General features: G+C 38.4%; 1 protein-coding gene across 1 annotated transcript in view; it reads right to left on the minus strand.

Moving 5' to 3' along the window:
* OCA2 (OCA2 melanosomal transmembrane protein) overlaps positions 1–20,338 on the minus strand; it is a 496,949-nt gene that overhangs the window by 398,210 nt on the left and 78,401 nt on the right. The window contains exons 3-4 of the mRNA XM_078447715.1: positions 6,486–6,584; positions 3,311–3,499 (exon numbers count right to left, since the gene is read on the minus strand). Coding sequence (XP_078303841.1) covers positions 3,311–3,499; positions 6,486–6,584 — 288 coding nt within the window. The remainder of the gene's footprint in view (positions 1–3,310; positions 3,500–6,485; positions 6,585–20,338) is intronic.

Here is a 20,338-nt window from a genome sequence, read left to right on the forward strand (position 1 = left end):
AGGGTGGGTGCTGGGTATTGAGGAGGGCACATTTTGGGATGAGCACTGGGTGTTGTATGGAAACCAATTTGACAATAAATTTCATATATTAAAAAGAATAATAAAAAAATAAATAAAATAAAATATAACCAGTTCAACATAAAAAAAAAATAAAATAAAATAGCATTCTTGTAATTGTACACACTTTTGTGATGGAGTGATGTTTTGTTATATAATTTTGACTTGGATACTTTCCATTTGCATTAGTTTATGTAATTTCAGTAGGAATACTGAACATCTGAGTCCTGGATGATACTAATAAACTAATAATTGCAGAGGTTTTTAAAAAATCTAAAAAAATTAAAATTAAAAATGAACTACTGGGACTACATCAAACTAAAAAGCTTCTGCACAGTGAAGGAAACCACCAACAAAACAGAAAGCAACATACTGAAAGGGAAAAAACCTTAGCAAATGATATATCTGATAAGGGGTTAATATCCAAAATATAGGAAGAACTTATATAACTCAACACACACACATGTGTGCACACGCGCACACACACACACACACACACAAATCCAATTAAAAAATGGACAGAGGACCTAAATAGACATTTCTCCAAAGAAGACATACAGATGGCCAACATATTCATGAAAAGATTCTCAGTATCACTAAATCACTAATCATCAGGGAATTACAAATCAAAACCACTTTAAGATACTCAAGAAGATATCACTATATACTTGTCAGAATGGCAAAAATGAAAAAGACAAGAAATAAAAAGGTGTTGATAAGGATGTGGAGAAAAATGAACCCTCATGCACTATTGGTGGAAATGTAAATTAGTGCATCCATTGTGGAAAACAGTATGGAGATTCCTCAAAAGATTAAAAATAGAAATACCATATGATCCAATAATTCCACTGCTGGGTGTTTACCCAAAGAAAACAAAAACATTAATTCAAAAAGATATATGCACCCTTATGTTTATTGTAGCATTATTTACAATAGCCAAGCTATGGAAGCAGCCCAAGTGTCCTTCAATAAATGAAAGGATATAAAATATGTGGTGCATGTGTATGTGTATTTATATTTATATTTACATAGAATAGAATATTACTTAGCCATAAAAAAGGAAAAGATCTTGCCATCAGTGACAACATGGATGGACCTAGAAGATATTATGCTAAGTGAAATTAGTCAAAAAGAGAAAGACAAATACCATTTTATTTTACTCACATATGAAATCTAAAAAACAAAGCAAATGAATAAACAAAAAGCAGACTCAGACCTATAAATACAGATGGTTGCCAGAGAGGAGGGAGGTTGGGGGATGGGCAAAAGGGGTGAAGGGGAGGAGGAAATACAGTCTTCCAGTTATAGAATGAACAAAACACAGGAATAAAAAAAGTACAGCATAGTACTGAATATAGTCCGTGGTATTTTAAGAGTGTTGCATGGTGACAGATGGTAGCTACACTTATGTTGAGAGTAGGATGACATAGACAGTTGCTGAAACACTGTGCTGTATATCTAAAATTAATATATTATATGTCAACTATACTCAAATTTAAAAAATAGTAATAAATGGGAATCAAAATGATAGTTTTTTAAAGAAAGAGGCATTATTCTAAAAACATTTTTCTACATAACTGACATATACAGCAGAGCTGACAAACCAAAATATGTTTTCACAGTTTCTTTAATGATCATACATGGTACTTTTTAGACCTGTTAAAAAGAATAGCACTAAAATTTTTAGTTCAGTGGCAAGCTCAATGAAACTATTCTATGAATCCTAGAATATAGAGCAATTACAGAAAGTAAAGTTTAATTTTTCCATGGTACAGGACAGTTGAAGAACCTGGCATCCTCTGGAGCTATGAACCAACCAGTTGAGGAAGGATGTCAGGGCTTACTGTCCCGGTAGCCCATGGGACCAGATCCCTATTCACACACTTTCACACTATTCACATAATTTCATAGCAGATTCTATGACCAAATATTTATCATATCTATGCAGACAGCTGAGACCAGTCATCATGAAAAAAGCTATACATGGCTGGGGAGCATGCTGGGAAATGATATCTCCATAGTCAAGCACAAATGGGGAATGTGGGGTAACATCCCTGCATACCCACCTCAGCTTACAAGTTGCATGACCCTGGGCAAAATCCTTAACTTCCATGAAGTCCCTTTCTTCATCTATCTCTCAAGATTGCTAGGAAGATCAATAGAATAATTGATAGTGGGCCTCTCTGGGAACAGTCAAGTGTACTTTGGGCATACAGATAGGTACACTTGTAATCAGCCCTTCAAATAGCTTCAGAAAAGACAGTTCCCCTAATGTAGACAAATAATAACACTAGTGTCTGATATCTACATAGTGTCTTCACACCTATCAGTGAGGTTTGCCACAGACCATCTTAGCAGAAGCCCACACAGGCTTCTGCTGTAGTGAGGGAGACTCAAGGTGAAAAGGAGACAGTTGCACAGAGGTATCTGACTCTGCTGGTCCCTCAGCTACCTCAGAACATATCTGGAATGAGAACCTGATTACCAGGGTCCCCAAGCCTTATTCTGTCCCTGGAGATGCCACTTTCAAACATGTTGGTCTCAACATGAACTTTCCTTTAAATAAATGTACCTATGGAAGCCCAGAAAACAAAGCAGGGAGAGTAAAGGTGCTCCGGCAATGGTTGGCCAGCTTGCATAGTCCTCTACAATGCTCTCAGCCCTCCCACACATATGCATGCCTAAGACCTCCTACACATGCACAAGCACAGCCTTTCCACCACTACTACCACCAACCCCTTTCCTCACATGTGCGCAGTCTCAGGCTCCCAGCTCACACCCAGCCCAACAACACAGTTTCCTGAAAGATGCACCCAACCTTTTTAATAACATGCTTTATCACTAACTTCAAGGGATCATATCAGCTTCTAAAACACCATGAGGACTGCTGAAGTGAACTGATTCCATCTGCAAACCTCAAGGTCATGAAGACCCCTGAATCACAAACAGGAAGGAGTGTAGGATGTTAGTCATTTAGGTTTGTAATTGGGCTGTCTTATAGCCTCACAGATCCATGTCAATTAGCAGTGTCACCTTACATATCTTCCAGGAACTGGAGAAAAGGTTAAAAATCTTCCAGGAAAAGTGCAGCCTGGCCAAATATGAAAACCCTTCCTCCTCATCTTCACTCTGTCACTTGGGAAGGATGTAGTGAGGGTGAGACACCCCCCCCACCACAGTTCAGTCCCAGACAAATGAGATGCTCTATACAACCATCACCCTGTTCCAGTGCTAGCACTTAAAGTCTCCCTACCTCAGTTTCAAAAGACGGGACCTGATGTGAGCACTGTCCAGAAGCTCCCCTTTCTCTTGGGAGGCAGATCCAGAGGAACCAGCCAAGTCTTTGCTCAGCAGAGATCCTCCATCCCACTCAGCTGAGCTGTTCCCCCAAGATTCTTCAGCAGTGATAAACTCTGGATGGCAAATAGGCATGCCCCATGACCTGGAAAGCAAGACTTTGTAGTTATTTTTCACAGAAATAGTAGCATCTCCAAAACAAGATTTCATTTCAGTGGTGAGTGTGAAACGTGGAATCAATTCTAGTTTTTAAAAGGACCACAGACATTTTAGTGCTGTCAAACTAGTATAAATATGTCTTTCTTGACATCATAGGACACTTATCTTAAGGAAAATCATTTGGGGTCACTCAAGTCTTCAAAATGAATTGTGGACTTTCAAGAAACATCAGTTTGTTCTGAATTTGGAACTTTACAATAAAGCTATTTCTGTCTCAGACCAGCTCCAGCTCATTTTGGTAATTGCTTTCTCTTTGATTATGTTGCAATTTTCAATACCTAGCTGTTATACTTGTCCTATTGCAGAGTGAGTGGTGTAAACCTTTGCTCTTCTGTATAGTTATCTTTCTATAATAGAACTATAGGGAAGATGATCTACCTGACTTTTCCACCCAGCCTGTACATGAGCATGAGCAGGAGTGGAGAACATTAGTGTTGGACTAGATGATCCCAAGGATGGAACCTATATCTAGAAGGATGATTCAAGAGGAATCACAAACTTTTCTCAAAATTACATGTAGACATATCCATTGACTTTTAGTTGAATCTTTGGGCTTCTGAACAACCTGCTCAGTACAGATGCACTTGAGTCTAGTGAGGTTGCATCAAAGCCCAGTGTTTTCATGTATTGCTTGGAATATTCATTGGATCACAATATTGACATAAAAGACCATGAACTTAGAAACAAATGATGGCTCTCATGCCCAGCTAGCTCTACAGGACATTGTGATTCTCCTGAATACCCATAATTGCCTTCAAACTGGTTCACAACAAGAAAAAAAGTACTCTTATTCATACTAAGAAGCCCAAAGATGCAAATTAGGCTGTGTGAAACCAATATGTAACAATAATAAATGATGCTGACAGTGCTACAAACTAATCAATACTGAAAATATACAGTTTGTGACCAGGAAATACTCATGTGTAAGGAATAATATCACAACCCCCCCACCCCCAGCTGGTGAACAAATACAACTGTAACCAAAATTGGAACTAAGGAAACTTCTTTTAGAAGCGGCAACAGGGCAGCTAACATCAGTATTTCTAGAACAATGCTGTGCAATAGAACTTTCTATGGTGGATAGGAGTGTTCTCTGCCCTATCCAGTATGGTAGTCACACATGTTCATTGGTCACTGAAAGTATGTAACTGAAGAACTGAATTTTTTATTTTATTTTATTTTAATTAATTTGACTTTGAATAACACCTTGATGAGTGGTAACTATGCTGGTCAGTGCAGATGCAGAGCATGCTCTGACCCTTGTACCATTAGCTGCACATACCTGCCTTCAAACCCCTGAAAAAAAGGGAAACAAAACCTGACTCATGTTCTGCTCCTCTGAAGTGGTTTTGTGACATGATGCACAGCTTGGCATCCCAGACCATGTTTCTGCACTCCATATGCCCAGTACAAATGCTGCACATTATGCTTTTCCAATGAAACATGGGCTATAAAATAACGTTAATGGTTTACCAAGTAATTCAAAGGAAAACATTAAGGGAATCAATGTATGAAGTGTTTGTTTTCAAAGTTATTTATTAGGAGAAATGGAGAAAAAATAAGTTATCTTCCTGGTTTCAGGGACTGTGCTGGACACTGGGATGTAAGATGAAGACACAGGCTGGTAGGCATAACCATGGAACATATGGGCATATTCTGAAGTATAGGCATAAATATGGTGTTGAGAGCACAGAAGAGGCATTAACCCTTGAGGGAGTTGGTGGGGAGATGGGGGGGGGACCAATGTTTCATAAAAGAGGTGACATTTGAGCCCCTTTGAAGTTGAATGAGACTGCCCTGGAGAGCCAGAAGGGGAGGAGGATCCTCTAGTCAAAGGGCTCAGTGGGAACGTTTTAGAGAGACACAGCTTGTCATCAGGAATCTTCTGGAGGAAGCCATATTGTCTCTGAACTTGGAGGTGATAAATCTACATTCCTACACCCCATCTAAATGGGGTGAGTCTTTGGCAAGTGAGACCAGGAATCCACATGGTATACAAGTACCCAAAAGAATTTTGATTTACTCTGTAAAATATGAAGCCCCACCCCCATGCAGACAGGCTGCAGATAAGGCTGGAGAGAGGGTGGGCAGCTCCTCAGAGTCTGAGAGGGAGATGAGTGCAGGTAAAACAGCAGCCTGCCTGCTGATGCAAATGCATGGGGTCAGAGGGCAGGAAAGGAAGGGCCCATGACAATGCCACTAAGTTTCTAATGTATAGGGAATCATGGGATACTGAGCAGGTGGTTTGGGCTTCCAAAAGTTGTCCACAAAAGGAAGAAGAGATGAGCTTGGATACCTAAGCCAGGGCCCTTCATTCTAGGGGACAGAGTAAGTTATCCTCCAGATCAGCTCTGCTCAGAGATTTCAGAACCATCATGGTTTGTCCCCAGTAGGACCTTCAAACTTGAAGGAAATAGAGTTTTCTCTTAAATCATACATTTTTAACTTCACTGCTATTGACATTTGAGCCAGGTAATTCTTGTTGTGGGGAAGCGTTCTGTGTATTGCAGGATGTTTAGCAGCATCCCTGGCCTTTACCCTTAAACGTCAATAGTACCCCTTCCCCAGCTGTGACAACAAAAGACATATCTCTGGACAGTATCTTCTTCGCCCCCAGTTGACAGCCCTGGCCTGGTAAGATGGCCCATGAGAGCTGTGTACATCATGAATGTGCACATGTATTATTTAATCATTACAGGGTTATGCTCATGGTTATTTGGAAATTCATAAGCCACACAATACAACTACTAGAATCATGAATATATACTACATTGAATTGACAAAGACCTGGCAGAGACCAACAACATGCCAGACAAAAATTCATACCTTAGGAAGAAATTTTCTAGCATAAGTGACAAGGGAAATGCTCAGAGATTTCTTAATTTTAGAAGAAGAGAGTGGGGGAAACTCACCCTTTCTCTTGTGAGGAATTTCCCAGCAAAGGGGTATTTTCTGTAAAGCAGGGGTCTTTTGACCTGGAGTTGGAGAACTGAGGTAAAGAAGAGTGAGACCTGAAAGACATAGTGAAGGAAAAGGCATCACCAACACAAAGACAATGGTAATTGGGGGATACCTCCAAGAACATGCCTGTGATTCAGTAATCATACAGAAGTTATACCTGAATTGTAAAAAGCAGGAGTTTTAGGAGAGACAATTAGAAACAACTCTTCTCCCCAGCATAAACCAGGTTGGAAGTGCAAAGCAAAAACTCACATAGAAAACCAGATGCTGTGGGATTGATACTTTTAGGCATACTTTAGCATTAACAGTAGATTCCAGCCACCTTTGCCATCCCATACAGAGCTTTTCATGGAGAAAACCATTCAGAGTCTGATGGGCCTTTCTATACTTAGAAAATTCTACTTCCTAAGATCACACATTTTAAATATCTTAATGGCTTCCCATAAAATTCCAAGAAGCAGAAGTCAGGGCCCATGGGGTCAAAATGAAATGATAAAATGGCAGGGAGGGGTCTCTCAGGGTTATGCAAGCCACAAATGAAGCAAAGCAAAGGTTCACACTGTGTGAGACCCCCTTCCACTGTTCTGGCCTATACTAGAGGAAAAGCCACCATAAACTTATCCAAATAGGAGCTTTTGATATGGAAAGAATTGCACAGGTACAACAGAGCCCACAAGCTGCAGAAATAATTTTCATTCCTAACTGTTGATAATATGTCATTTTACACACTAGTGCCTTTTCTTTCCTAAAGGAAACACAGAGCTGCTGTGGATGCCATGAAACACTCACCCAGGGAAATAATAGTACTTCAGATCATAAATGAAGAACAAAACCAAGAAAAATATTTCCACCCCCTTTCTCCCTCTCATTCAAGCATGCACTTGTGATACAGACAATAAGACTCAGTCTCTTGGATAAATAAGACCAAAGCCCCAAGCTGTGTCTAACAATACCCACCACTCCATGCCAAAGTCAGGAAAGGAGTCTGTCTTGGGCCACCAAGTGTTGTCTGAATGCCACCTCTGGGCAGCCCTGAGCACTTTTAATGGAAAACACAGATGACTGAGGACTCTGTCTGCAGGGGCTTTAACAGCCAAGGAGAAGAGCATGGCAGAGAACAAGGTATAGAATAGATGCCCCTACTAGCAGAGGAAACAAACAAGATAAAAGATTAATTCCATTTGAGGGATTTAATTAGTGCCCTTTAGCTATTCAAACTGGGTTACACTATTAGTTGGGCTTTTAAAATTTTCATGTCTCATAACTGTAAAAGAATAAGGGCCTCAGGTACATTTACAGAAATGCTTCAATGAGTCAACTAATATCCAGTGTTTTCTGTTACTCCCTGGGGTGGTTTGTTACATAGCACTTCTGGGAGAGGTGACCATTAACATGACCTCACTCACACTATTTAACCACTCTGAGCTTCCATTTTCTCAGATGTATAATGTGGATAAAAGAAAAAAAAACTCACTAAATAAGTCACACTAAATTAGGACATATAAATGGAAAGCATGGGGCTTAGCTATTGATTCAATGATTTCTATTACACTTAGCCTCTTATGAATGGCTACCATGTCATTTCCATCTTGTTTTATCTGGTACCTTAAGTGGCACCCAGTTCAATGGAAGTGCTTAAATACTTAATAATGAATTACTTAAGTCCCATTAGTTGTGGCTTATTTGCATGAGATGCCTTTTTGACTCCATGAAACAGTTTTCTAAAGCATTAAATCAGTAATGAGCTCAGAATCACCACCGACCCTCTGAAGAGCAGAGAATGCTCAAAGGGGTGAGGTGCTATTGCTCCTTGGAAAGTACTACCCACAGGCTCTCAGCACAGCTCACAGTAGAACCACAGTGTGCAATGCTGAGAATTCACCTTGTGGCCATGAAGGAAGAAAATCAATGTAGGGAAAAGTCAGAAATATATTTGTATTTTCTCTGGTTGGCACATCTGGCTGATTTCATTATTTAACATTTCTAGTGCACTTTGTGTACACATAGTATCTTATAATTGTAGTTAAACATACAGAGAGTAGTTTCTAGGCTTTTGATTATTGAGTTATGATTCTAAAAAGCCAAAAATAAAATGTTTCACTAGTAAATTTCCCATAAATATTTCAGTATATTTCAGAAATTTAAAACTTAATTTCACACTGTTGACACATTATTTTCCATTGTTCCAAGTAAATTTCTTTTTGCAAAGAGGGGAAGCACAGAGAGGCCTTCAGACCCTGTTATTGCAAAGGACCCCTGACCTGCTGTCCTGGAGGATAGAAAACTAACAAACTGCACATAAAAAAAGATTCAGGATTTCCCAAGAAACACAAATTCCAGGGTCATTTTGGCTTAATTAAGGTAGAAAATATTGATGAAATATTGATGAAATATTCCTGACCTTTTCTCCTTCTGATAAAAGAAATCTCACTGACATTTTTATGACTTCACATATAAACCAGGGTGCTTTTAAAATTCACAAAATTCAACAGTATCCATTTTCCCTAGTGACTCAACAACTGTGGATATAAATTTGCAAAATTCATATATGCCTGTAAATTTAAGTGGCCAATACTTATTTGAATAACTTAGAAACTAAAGAAGAGGATAACAGATAAAATGAGTGTATACAGTTCTGTAATTCAGAGATGCCAGTTGTGAACATTTAAAGATTCTTAATATAGAGAACAAACTGATGGTTACAAGAGGTGGGGGAGGGAGTGGGTGAACTAGGTTATGGGGATTAAGGAGTGCACCTTTTGTAAGGAGTACCAGGTGATGTGTGGAAGTGTTGAATCACTATCATATACCTGAAACTAATATTACACTGTATGTTAACTATACTGGAATTTATTTTTTAAAGTTTGTTTTTATTTATTTTGAGAGAGATAGAGAGCAAGCAGGGGAGGAACAGAGAGAGAGGGAGACAGAATCCCAAGCAGGCTGCACACCATCAGCGCAGAGCCTGATGTGGGGCTCAAACTCACAAACCATGAGATCATGACCTGAGCCAAAATTAAGAGTCAGATACTTAACTGACTGAGCTACCCAGGCACCCCAACAATACTGGAATTTAAATAAAAACTTTTAAAAAATTAAAAACAAAAAACTTCTTTTCAGTTTTTTTTCTACATATACATGAATATTTTTAAAGTCAGCTTCAAATATGCATGTGTTCAGACATATATTCAAATATATAAATTGCTTTGTCCTCTCTTCTAATTGTTTAACTTAGCTATGTCACTAGCATTTCTGTTATTAAATATTCTTCTGTAATGTGATTTAAATGTTGGCATCATATTCTATTACATGGATCACCACATAAGGCTTAACGTGATGGAAATGTTGGAAATTTAGGGAATTTCTACTTTTTTACTAATATAAGTAACAAACATTATGAGAGTCCTAGTAGATGTTTTAGTGTGTGCCTCCAAAAGTTCCTAGAAGTAGAGTCACTGGGTCAAGAGGAGTCTTGGTGCCTATGGTCCATAGAGAGCCTGCCCCCTTTACTATGCCTTTCAGTTATAGAAGGGAACAAATCCCTGTCCCCAAAGCCCTGGGTATTAGCCACATTTTAGATCCTTAAGCAGTAAATTTTAAACAGCCAGAATTAATTCAGGTCCACCATTGTCAAGAAATATTGCTGCCATTATTGTTAAGATCTATTTGTGCCAACCTACAAGATGGACAGTGTTGGTAATACGTTCTAGCCCTCCCCCATCTATAATAGTTTCCATAGGCCCAGACACCCTAGTTCTTTATAGATCCAAACATTTGGCATTTCCATAGGCCCAGACACCCTAGTTCTTTATAGATCCAAACATTTCCTACAGTGCTTATGTCATTTTATTGAGAAAAAAGTATTGAAGAATGATAAAAATATTGAAGGCCTGATATATTAACACTTCTGAGAAGAGTCACACTTCTAAAGGCCAGACAAGAGACAATGATTAGTGCAAAGGACACACTGGAGAGGTAATGGTTTGGTTATCAGTGGTAGAGGAAGAGGTTTTCTCTCAGTCTTTCACAAGCCCTATATCATGTAGACATCATCAATGCAGGCACAGAAGCTAGCTCTAACTGACAGGGAACCCAGAGCCAGTAACAAGGAGTACAAAATTCTGCTACTGCCTTCATCTATCTCTCCCTCTCTTTCTGACTCTTGTTTCTGTCCTGTTTTCATCCTGGATTCACTGGTCCAAACTACATTTCCAGAAGGGAAAAAGCAAATGAGCAGGCTGGGAAAAGCTGGGTTTGCCACGAAAGTGATCACACAGAAAACAGCCAAGTGTGTTCATTGACAAAAATCAGACCTGAGGAAGGAAAGTGAGCAGGGAAGCTGCCACCTACTCATGTGTCATTTTTCAGAAGGGTTGGGAGGATTCAATAATTCCTCACCTAAATATAGTCAGAGCTTCAGAGAGTCTATCATTGTTCTGCCCAAACAGGGCCAGGCTGCTAAGTTTAATTAACGGCAGAAAGGAGAGCCTATAGCCCAGCCTGCTCAAAAGCAATGTTTGTAATCAGCTGTGAATGAAGAAGCAGGAAACATGAGAGCAGTTTCCCACTTCTTCAGCCTAACACTCCACTAGTTATTTTCTGCATGAATTAAAAAATAAATTCATAAAAATAATTATAAATCTATGTTACTAGGTACACGATGCATAAAAATGTAATTTGTGATATCAAAAACAAACAGGGGCATAACTATATAGAAGTAGAGTTTTTGTATGTAGTTAAGTTGGTATCAATTAAAATTAGGTTGTTACAATTTTAGAACATCATATCTAGTTGTCATGGTAAGCAGAAAGAAAATATTATTAAAATATACACCCAAAACATGAGAATGGAATCAAAACATGTCACTATAAAAAAACAACTAAACACAAAGTAAGGCAGTAATAGAGGAAGGCAGTAATGAAGGAAATAAGACATAAAAAGCTATAATGCATATAGAAAACATAAAACAAAAGGCCAAAAGTAATTCTTCTTGTATGAGTGATCCTTAAATATCAACATATTAAACTCATTAATCAAAAGGCATAGGCTGGCAGAGGGATAAAAACAAAACAAAAAACATGATTCAACTATATGCTGTCAATAACAATTACAAATAATATGCACCGAACATCAAGCTCCAAAAAATATGAGGAAAACACTGACATAATTGAAGGGATAGATATCTCTACAATAATGGTTAGAGACTTCAATTTCCCACTCTTAATGATGGTTAGAAATCAAATAAAAGATACATATAGTACTGGAGGCCTTATACAACATTATAAACAAATTGAACCTAAAATACATACACAGAACACTCTACCCAAAACAGAAGAATTACACATTTCTCTCAAGTGCACGTGGAACATTCTCTGAGATAGACGATATGTTATGCCATAAAATAAGTTTTAATAAATTTTAAAACATTGAAATCATACAAAGTATCTTTTCCAATCACAATGGAATTCACTAGAAACTAATAACAAAAAGGAAAAATAAAAATGCACAAATATGTGGAAATTAAACAAAACAACCAACCAATGGCTCAAAGAAGAATTCATAAGATAAATTAGAAAATCTCTGCTGTGAGCTGAATTGTGTCTCCCCTTCACAATAAAAAAAAAAAAAACTCATGTTGAAGCCCTAACCCCCAATACCTTAAGATATGACTATTTTTGGAGATATCTTTAGTAGGCAATTTAGTTAAATGAGGCCATTTGGGTGGATCCTAATCCAGTTTGACTGGTGTCCTTATAAGAAAAGGACATTTGACACACAGAGAGACACCAAAGGTGCATGTGCACTAAAGGACAACAGTGTGAAGAGGTAGTAGGAAGGGAGCCATCTGCAAGCCAAGGAGAAAGGCATCAGAGATAACTAACCCTGCCAGCACCTTGATCTTGGACTTACAGCCTCCAGAACTATGAGAATATAAATTTCTGTTGTTTAAAGCATCCCATGTGTGCTATTTTGTTATGGTAGCCCTAGCAAACTAATATAATTGGAGACAAATGCCCTGAGACAAATGACAATGAAAACACAACATATGAAATTTATGGGATGAGCCAAAAGCAGTACTAAAAGGTAAATTTATAGCTGTAAATGTTTGTATTTAAACAAAAGAAAGACCTCAAATCAACAACCTAACTTTACACCTTAACAAACTAGGAAAAGAAGAAAAACTAAACCCAAAAGCTAACAGAAGTAAGAAAACAAAGATTCGAGAGGTGACTAATAAAATAGAGATGAGAAACACAATAGAGAAAAGCAATTAAACCAAAAGTTGTTTCTTTACAAAGATCAATAAAGTTTACACATCTTCAGCTAGATTGACTAAGAAAAAGGAGAGAAACTCAAATTACTAAAATAAGAATTGAAAGCAGGAACATTACTACCAATTTTACAGAAATAAAAAGGATCACAAGAGTATACCATGAATAACTGTGTGCTAACAAATTGGATAATGCAGATAAAATGGGCAAATTCCTAGCTATACACAACCTACTAACACTAGAAATGAAAAAAAATAAAATCTAAATAGACCACAACTATTAAAGAAATTGAAAGAGTAATCAAAAACCTCACAACAACAACAAAAAAAAGCCCTGAACCAGATTGCTTTGCTGATGCACTCTACCATATGTTTAAAGAAGAATTAACACTAATCCTTCTCAAACTCCTTAAGAAAACTGAAGAGGAGGGAATGTTCATTCAATGAGGTCAGTATTACCTTAACGCTAAAGATACTACAAGAGCAGAAAACTATAGACCAATATCTCTGACAAGTACTGATGCAAAAAAAATCTTCAACAAAACACTAGCAAGTCAGTTCATCAGCTTATGTTTTAGAGACTTTTTGTTTATTTATTTATTTTGAGAGACAGAGAGCATGTGCATGCAGGCGAGGGGCAGAGAGAGATTCTGCACTGACAGTGCAGAGCCGAATGTAGGGCTCAATCTCACGAACCGCGAGATCATGACCTGAGCCAAAACCTGAGCCAAAACACTTAACTGACTGAGCCACCCAGGTGCCCCAGTTCAGCAGCACATTAAGAAGTTTTACACTATGATCAAGTGGAATTTATCCCTGGAATTCAAAGATGGAAATCTTGGAAATCAATGAAACACACCACATTAACACTGAAGGAAAAAACACACAATCATCTATTGATGCAGAAAGGTATATGAAAAAGTTCAACACACTTTCATGATAAAAATATTCAGCAATTAAGAATAAAAGGAAACTGCAACGTAATAAAGGCCATATGAAAAACTCACAGCTAACATCATAATCAATGGTGAAAGACTGAAGGCTTTTCCTTTAAGATGAAGAACAATTTGAGGATATCTGTTTTGCTACTTCTAATCAATATAGTATTGGAGATGGGAGGAGTTAAGATGGAGAAGTAGAGGAACTCTGGGCTTTCCTCATCCCTCAAACACAGCTGTATTAGGATCAGATTACTTGGAACACCCAGGAAATCCATCTGCAGGATAGCAGAAGGATCTCCACAGTTGGAGGGAGAGACCTTAGCAAATGAGAGGTGCATGGATGTGAATTAGGGAGAGAAAAATGGCGGTACCATGGAGAGGAGGAAACCCTTTCTGTGGAGAGACAAAAGGGAGAGAAAGAGAGAGGGGTTGAAATAGTGCGGCATTGAGTTAGCACAAGAGGAAAACCTCTCTGGGGAGTGAGAAGTACTAAATATTCCCATTCTTTTTTTTTTTTTTTTTTTTTGAAAACATCTTTTGGAGTTCAAATACTGAGGTTTTGGAAGTGCACAACTTTCTCCAGAGTGGAGCTGTGGCATGTGTTCCTAGGGAGGACAGAGCTGGCCTCAGAGTGCATAGGGTGGTGTAGAGATCTCCAGTATACTGGGAGAGAATAGTCCCCTTCCTGGAGTACTTTTGGAAGAGGGTTTATTGCCTCCCCAAGGTCAAAAAACCCTGTAGGTTCTAGTCAAAGACCTTTCATCAGCATGGTGGAGTGGCTCTATGTTGGAGAAGGGGAATGGGTATATGTGGTGCTGAGTACTTTAAGACTCTAGGTTTTGAATCCCATATGTGCACTAAAGAAAAAACGCAGGAGAGTTATGGAGCAGGGCAAGTTGACTTCCCTCCCTATTCTGTGAGGGCTTCCTGAACAGCAGGAGTTGAGATCACCAACTGGGAATGAGAGACTGAGGTGGTGCCATTTCCCCCCCAACACCAACACATTGGGACTTCAGAGAACAACACAGTGGCCCCCAGTGGAGGCAGGACCCACTTACAACAAGCCCTGCCCCTCTGTGCCTGGTAACTGCTTATTTACTGGGGCAAGATTGACTCTGAGCCAAAGCAGCCAGTCTCTCCTCCAGAGGACGAGCACAGTCAGCAACACTCAGACATGAACAGACAATTCTTTTTTCCCTTTTGCCTCCTTCTTCTTTTTTCTTTTATAATCAGGCTCATAGTTTCTTATTTGTTTTTTATCGCTTCCTTTTCTCTCTTTTTTTTTTTTTTTTTAGATCAGGCTTTTTTATTCCTTTCATTTTCCTTCTTTTCTTCTGCTTTTTTTTCCCTTTTTTTCCTTTTTTTGGGGGGGGGGAATCAGCCTTAGAGTTTTTTGATTCTCTGTTTTTCTGTTCCCTTTCCTATTCCCTTTTTATGTAATCAGGCTTCCCCCCCACCACCACTTTTTTTCTAGGGTTACTTCAATAAACAAATGTAAACACACTGGTTAAAGGTCCAAACACTCCACCACTGCAAGGAAGGAAAAAGCTCTGCAGAGGATTCACCAGTGGGAAATAGCAGCCAAAATGCAACAACAGAGTATACACAGCATACATACAGAAACACTTTCTAAAGTGCCAGGCTGTGGACAGTGTATGACCCCTTTTTAATATAGAAATACTCTCAGGTGCATGAAACATAACAAGCTTTTAAAACACACACACACACACACAAAAAAACAGAAACTTAGCCCAAATGACAAGACATATGAATTCTCCCCAAAAGAAAGATCAAGAAGAAATCATAGCCAGGAACTTGCTCAAAATAGATATAAACAAATCTGAACAAGAATTTAGAACAACAGTCATAAGTCTACTAGTTGGGCTTGAAAAAGCAGAGGACACCAGAGAAACCCTTGCTGCTGAGATCAAAGACTTAAGAACTAGTCAGGATGAATTAAAAAATTAAAAATGCTGGGGCGCCTGGGTGGCTCGTCGGTTAAGCGTCCGACTTCGGCTCAGGTCATGATCTCACAGTCTGTGGGTTCGAGCCCCGCATCGGGCTCTGTGCTGACAGCTCAGAGCCTGGAGCCTGCTTCCGATTCTGTGTCTCCCTCTCTCTCTGGCCCTCCCCTGCTCATGTTCTGTCTCTCTCTGTCGCAAAAATAAATAAAAACATTAAAAAAAATTTTTTTTAAATTAAAAATGCTATAACTGAGATGCAAAATAAACTGTATACAGTGACAGAAAGGACTGAAGAAGCATAGGAAAGGGGCACCCAGGAGGCTCAGGCGATTAAGCATCTGACTTAGGCTCAAGTTATATCTCACAGCTCATGAGTTCAAGCTCCACATGGGGCTCTGTGCTGACAGGTCAGAGCCTAGAGGCTGCTTCAGATTCTGTGTCTCTGCTTTCTTCATCCCTCCCCTGCTAATGCTCTCACTCTCTCTCAAAAATAGATAAAACCATTTTAAGTTTTTTTAAAAAGAAAAAGAAGCCAAGGAGAGAACAGGTGAAATATAAAATTATGGAAAATAATGAAGTTGAAAAAAGAGGGAAAGGAAATTACTAGAGCACAAGAGAAGACTTGGAGGACTAAGTTATTCCATGAAACAAAACAATATCCGTATCATAGGAGTCCCAGAAGAAGAAGAGTGAGAAAAAGGGCCAAAAGGTTTATTTGAACAAAGTATAGCTGAGAACATCCCTAATTTTGGGAAGAAAACAAGCATCCAAGTCCAAGAGGCACAGAGAACTCCCTTCAAAATCAACAGAAACAGGTAACACCATGACATATCATAGTGAACCTTGTAAAATACAAAGATTAAAAGAGAATTATGAAAGCAGGTAGGGACAAAAGGCCCTTAATCTACAAGAGTAAACACATAAGGGTAGTAGGAGACCTGTCCACTTAAAATTGGCAGGACAGAAGAGAGTGACAGAAAATATTCAATATGCTGAACAGGAAAAATATGCAGCCAGGAATTCTTTATTTAGCAAGGATGTAATTCAGAAGAGAAGGAGAGAGACTTTTCCAGCCAAACAAAACTAAAGGACTTCATGACCACTAAATGAGCCCTGCAATAAATATTAAGGGGGAATCTCTGAGTGGAGGGAAAAGAGGGACAAAGGAGCAAAGACTACAAAAGACCAGAGAACATCACCAGAAACACTTACTGTACATGTAACACGGTGGCACTAAATGTAAGTGGACTAAATGCTTCAATCAAAAGACACAGGGTATCAGAATGGGTAAAAAAAACCAAGACCCATCTATATTCTGCCCACAAGAGACCGATTTGAGACTTAAGGACACCTGCACATTGAGAACCATCTTATCATGCTAATGGATATCAAAAGAAAGCCAGAATAGCCATACTTATGCCAGACAAGCTAGATTTTAAAATAAAGACTGTAGCAAGAAATGAAGAAGGGCATTATGTCATAATTAAGGGGTTTATCATCAAGAAAAGCTAACAATTGTAAATATTATGCCCCCAACTTAAAGAACCTAAATATATAAACCAATTAATCACAAACACAAACTCATCAATAATAATACCATAATACTAAGAAACTTTAAAATCAGTAAGGAAACAATGGCTTTGAATGACACACTGGGCTGGATGGATTTAACAGATATATTCAAAACACTTCATCCTAAAGCAGAATACACATTCTTCTCGAGTGCACATGGAACATTCTCCAGAATAGATCACATACTGGGTCACAAATCAGCACTCAACAGGTACAAACATATTGATATCATACCATGCATATGTTCATATCAAAACACTATGAAACAAAATCAACCACAAGACAAATGAAAGCCCTCAAATACATGGAGATTAAAGAACACCCTACTAAGAAATGAATGGGTTAACCAGGAAATTAAAGAAGAAATTTAAAAATACATGGAAGCAAATGAAAATGAAAACAGAACAGTCCAAACACTTTGGGATGCAGCAAAGGCAGCCCTAAAAGGAAAGCACATTTGCAATTTAGGCCTATATAAAGAAGCAAGACAGGTCCCAAATACACAACCTAACCTTACACCTAAAGGAGATAGAAAAGTAGCAGCAAATAAAGCCCAGAGCCAGAATACATAGGGAAATAATAAAGATTCAAGCAGAAATAAGCATATAGAAACAAACCAAAAAAACCCAGCAGAACAGATCAATAAAACTAAAAGTTGGCTTTTTGAAAGAATAAACAAAATTGATAAACCACTACCTAGATTTCTCAAAAAGAGAGAGGACACAAAGAGACAAAATCACAAATGAAAGAGAAGAGATCACAACAAACACCACCAAAATACAAACAATTAAAGAGGATACTGTGAAAAATTATATGCCAACAAACTGGGCAATCTGGAAGAAATTGACAAATTCCTAGAAACACACTACCAAAACTCAAACAGGAAAAAATAAAAGAATTGAACAGGTCCATAACCATAGCAAAGAAATTGAATCAGTTATCAAAAATCTCCCAACAAATAAGAGTCCTGGGCAGATGGCTTCCCAGGGGAATTCTACCAAATATTTAGAGAAAAGTTAATGCCTATTCTTCTCAAACTGTTCCAAAAAATAGAAATGGAAGGAAAGTTTCCAAACTCATTATATGAAGCCAGCATTACCTTGATTCAAAAACCAGAAAAAGACCCCACTGAAAAGATTATAGGTCAATATGCTTGATGAACATAGATGCAAAAATTCTCAACAAGATACTAGAAAACCAAATTCAACAGTATATTAAAAGAATTATTCACCATGACCAAGTGGGATTCACACCTTGGTTTAGGAGTAGCTTAATATTCACAAATCAATCAACATAATACACCACATTAGTAGAAGAAAGAATAAGAACTACACGATCCTGTCAATATATGCAGAAAAAGCATTTGATAAAATACATCATCCTTTCTTGATAAAAACCCTCAAGAAAGTAGGGATATAAGAAACATGCCTTAACATCACAAAAGCCATATATGAAAGGCCTACAGATAATATCATTCTCAATTGGGAACAACTGAGAGGTTTCCCAATTTTTTTAAATTGTTTATGCTTACTTATTTTGAGAGAGAGAGAGAGAGTGTGAGCAGGGGAGGAGCCGAAATAGAGGGAGGCACAGAATCCAAAGCAGGTTCGAGGCTTTGAGTTGTCAGCACAAAGCCCAAAGCGGGGCTCAAATTTATGAACTGTGAGATCATGACCTGAGCTAAAATTGGATGTTCAACTGACTGAGCCAGCCATGTGCTGAGGTTTCCCCTTTTAAAAAAAAAATGTTTATTTACTTTTCAGAGAGAAAGAGAGAGAGAAACGCAACTGGGAGAGGGGTAGAGAGAGAGGGAGAGAATCCCAAGCAGGCTCCATGCTGTCAGCACAGAGCCCAACATGGGTCTCGAACTCACCAACCGTGACATCATGACCTCAGCTGAAATCAAGAGTTGGTTACTTAACTGACTGAGCCACCCAGGGACTCTGAGAGCTTTCCAGTTAAGGTCAGGAACATGACAAGGATGTTCACTCTCACCACTTTTGTTCAACATAGTACCAGAAGTCCTAGCCTCAGCAATCAGACAACAAAAACAAATAAAAGGCATCTAAATCAACAAGGAAGAAGTCAAGTTTTCACTCTTTGCAGATGACATGATAGTCTACATGGAAAACCTGAAAGAGTCCAACAAAGAATTGCTAGAACTGATACATAAATTCAGCAAAGTTGCAGGATATAAAAATCAATGTACACTAATCAGTTGCATTGCTATACACCAATAATGAAGCAGCAGAAAGAGATATCAAGGAATTGATCCCATTTATAATTGCACCAAACGCCATAAGATACCCAGGAATAAATTAACAGAAGAGGTGAAATATCTATACACTGAAAACTATAGAAAGCTTATGACAGAAAGAAAGAAGATACAAAGAAATAGAAAAACATCCCAGGCTCACTGATTAGAAGAACAAATATTGTTAAAATGTCAATCATACCCAAAGCAATCTACATGTCCAATGCAATCCCTATCAAAATAACACTAGCATATTTCACAGAGCTAGAACAAAAAATCCTAAAATTTGTATGAAACCATAAAAGACCCCAAATAGCCAAAGTAGTGCTGAAACAGAAAATCAAAGGGGCGCCTGGCTGGCTCAGTCAGTTAAGCGTTTGACTTCAGCTCAGGTCATGATCACACAGTTTGTGGGCTCGAGCCCCATGTCGGGCTCTGTGCTGACAGCTCAGAGCCTGGAGCCTGCTTTGGATTCTAAGTCTCCCTTTCTCTCTGCCCCTACCCCGCTTGCTCTCTGTCACTCTCTCTCTCTCTTTCTCTCTCTCTCTCTCTCTCTCTCTCTCTCTCTCTGTCTCTCTCTCTCAAAAATAAATAAACATTAAAAAAGAAAAGAAAAAGAAAACCAAAGCTGAAGGCATCACAATTCTGGACTTTAAGCTGTATTACATAGCTGTAATCATCAAGACAGTATGGTACTCACACAAAAACAGACACGTAGATCAATGGAATAGACTAGAGAACCCATAAATGAACATACATATGTATGGCCAGCTAATATTTGACAAAGCAGGAAAGCATATCC

This window comes from Panthera onca, chromosome B3 (genome assembly GCF_046562875.1).
Source record: "Panthera onca isolate mPanOnc1 chromosome B3, mPanOnc1 haplotype 2, whole genome shotgun sequence".
Classification (NCBI taxonomy): Eukaryota; Metazoa; Chordata; class Mammalia; order Carnivora; family Felidae; genus Panthera; species Panthera onca.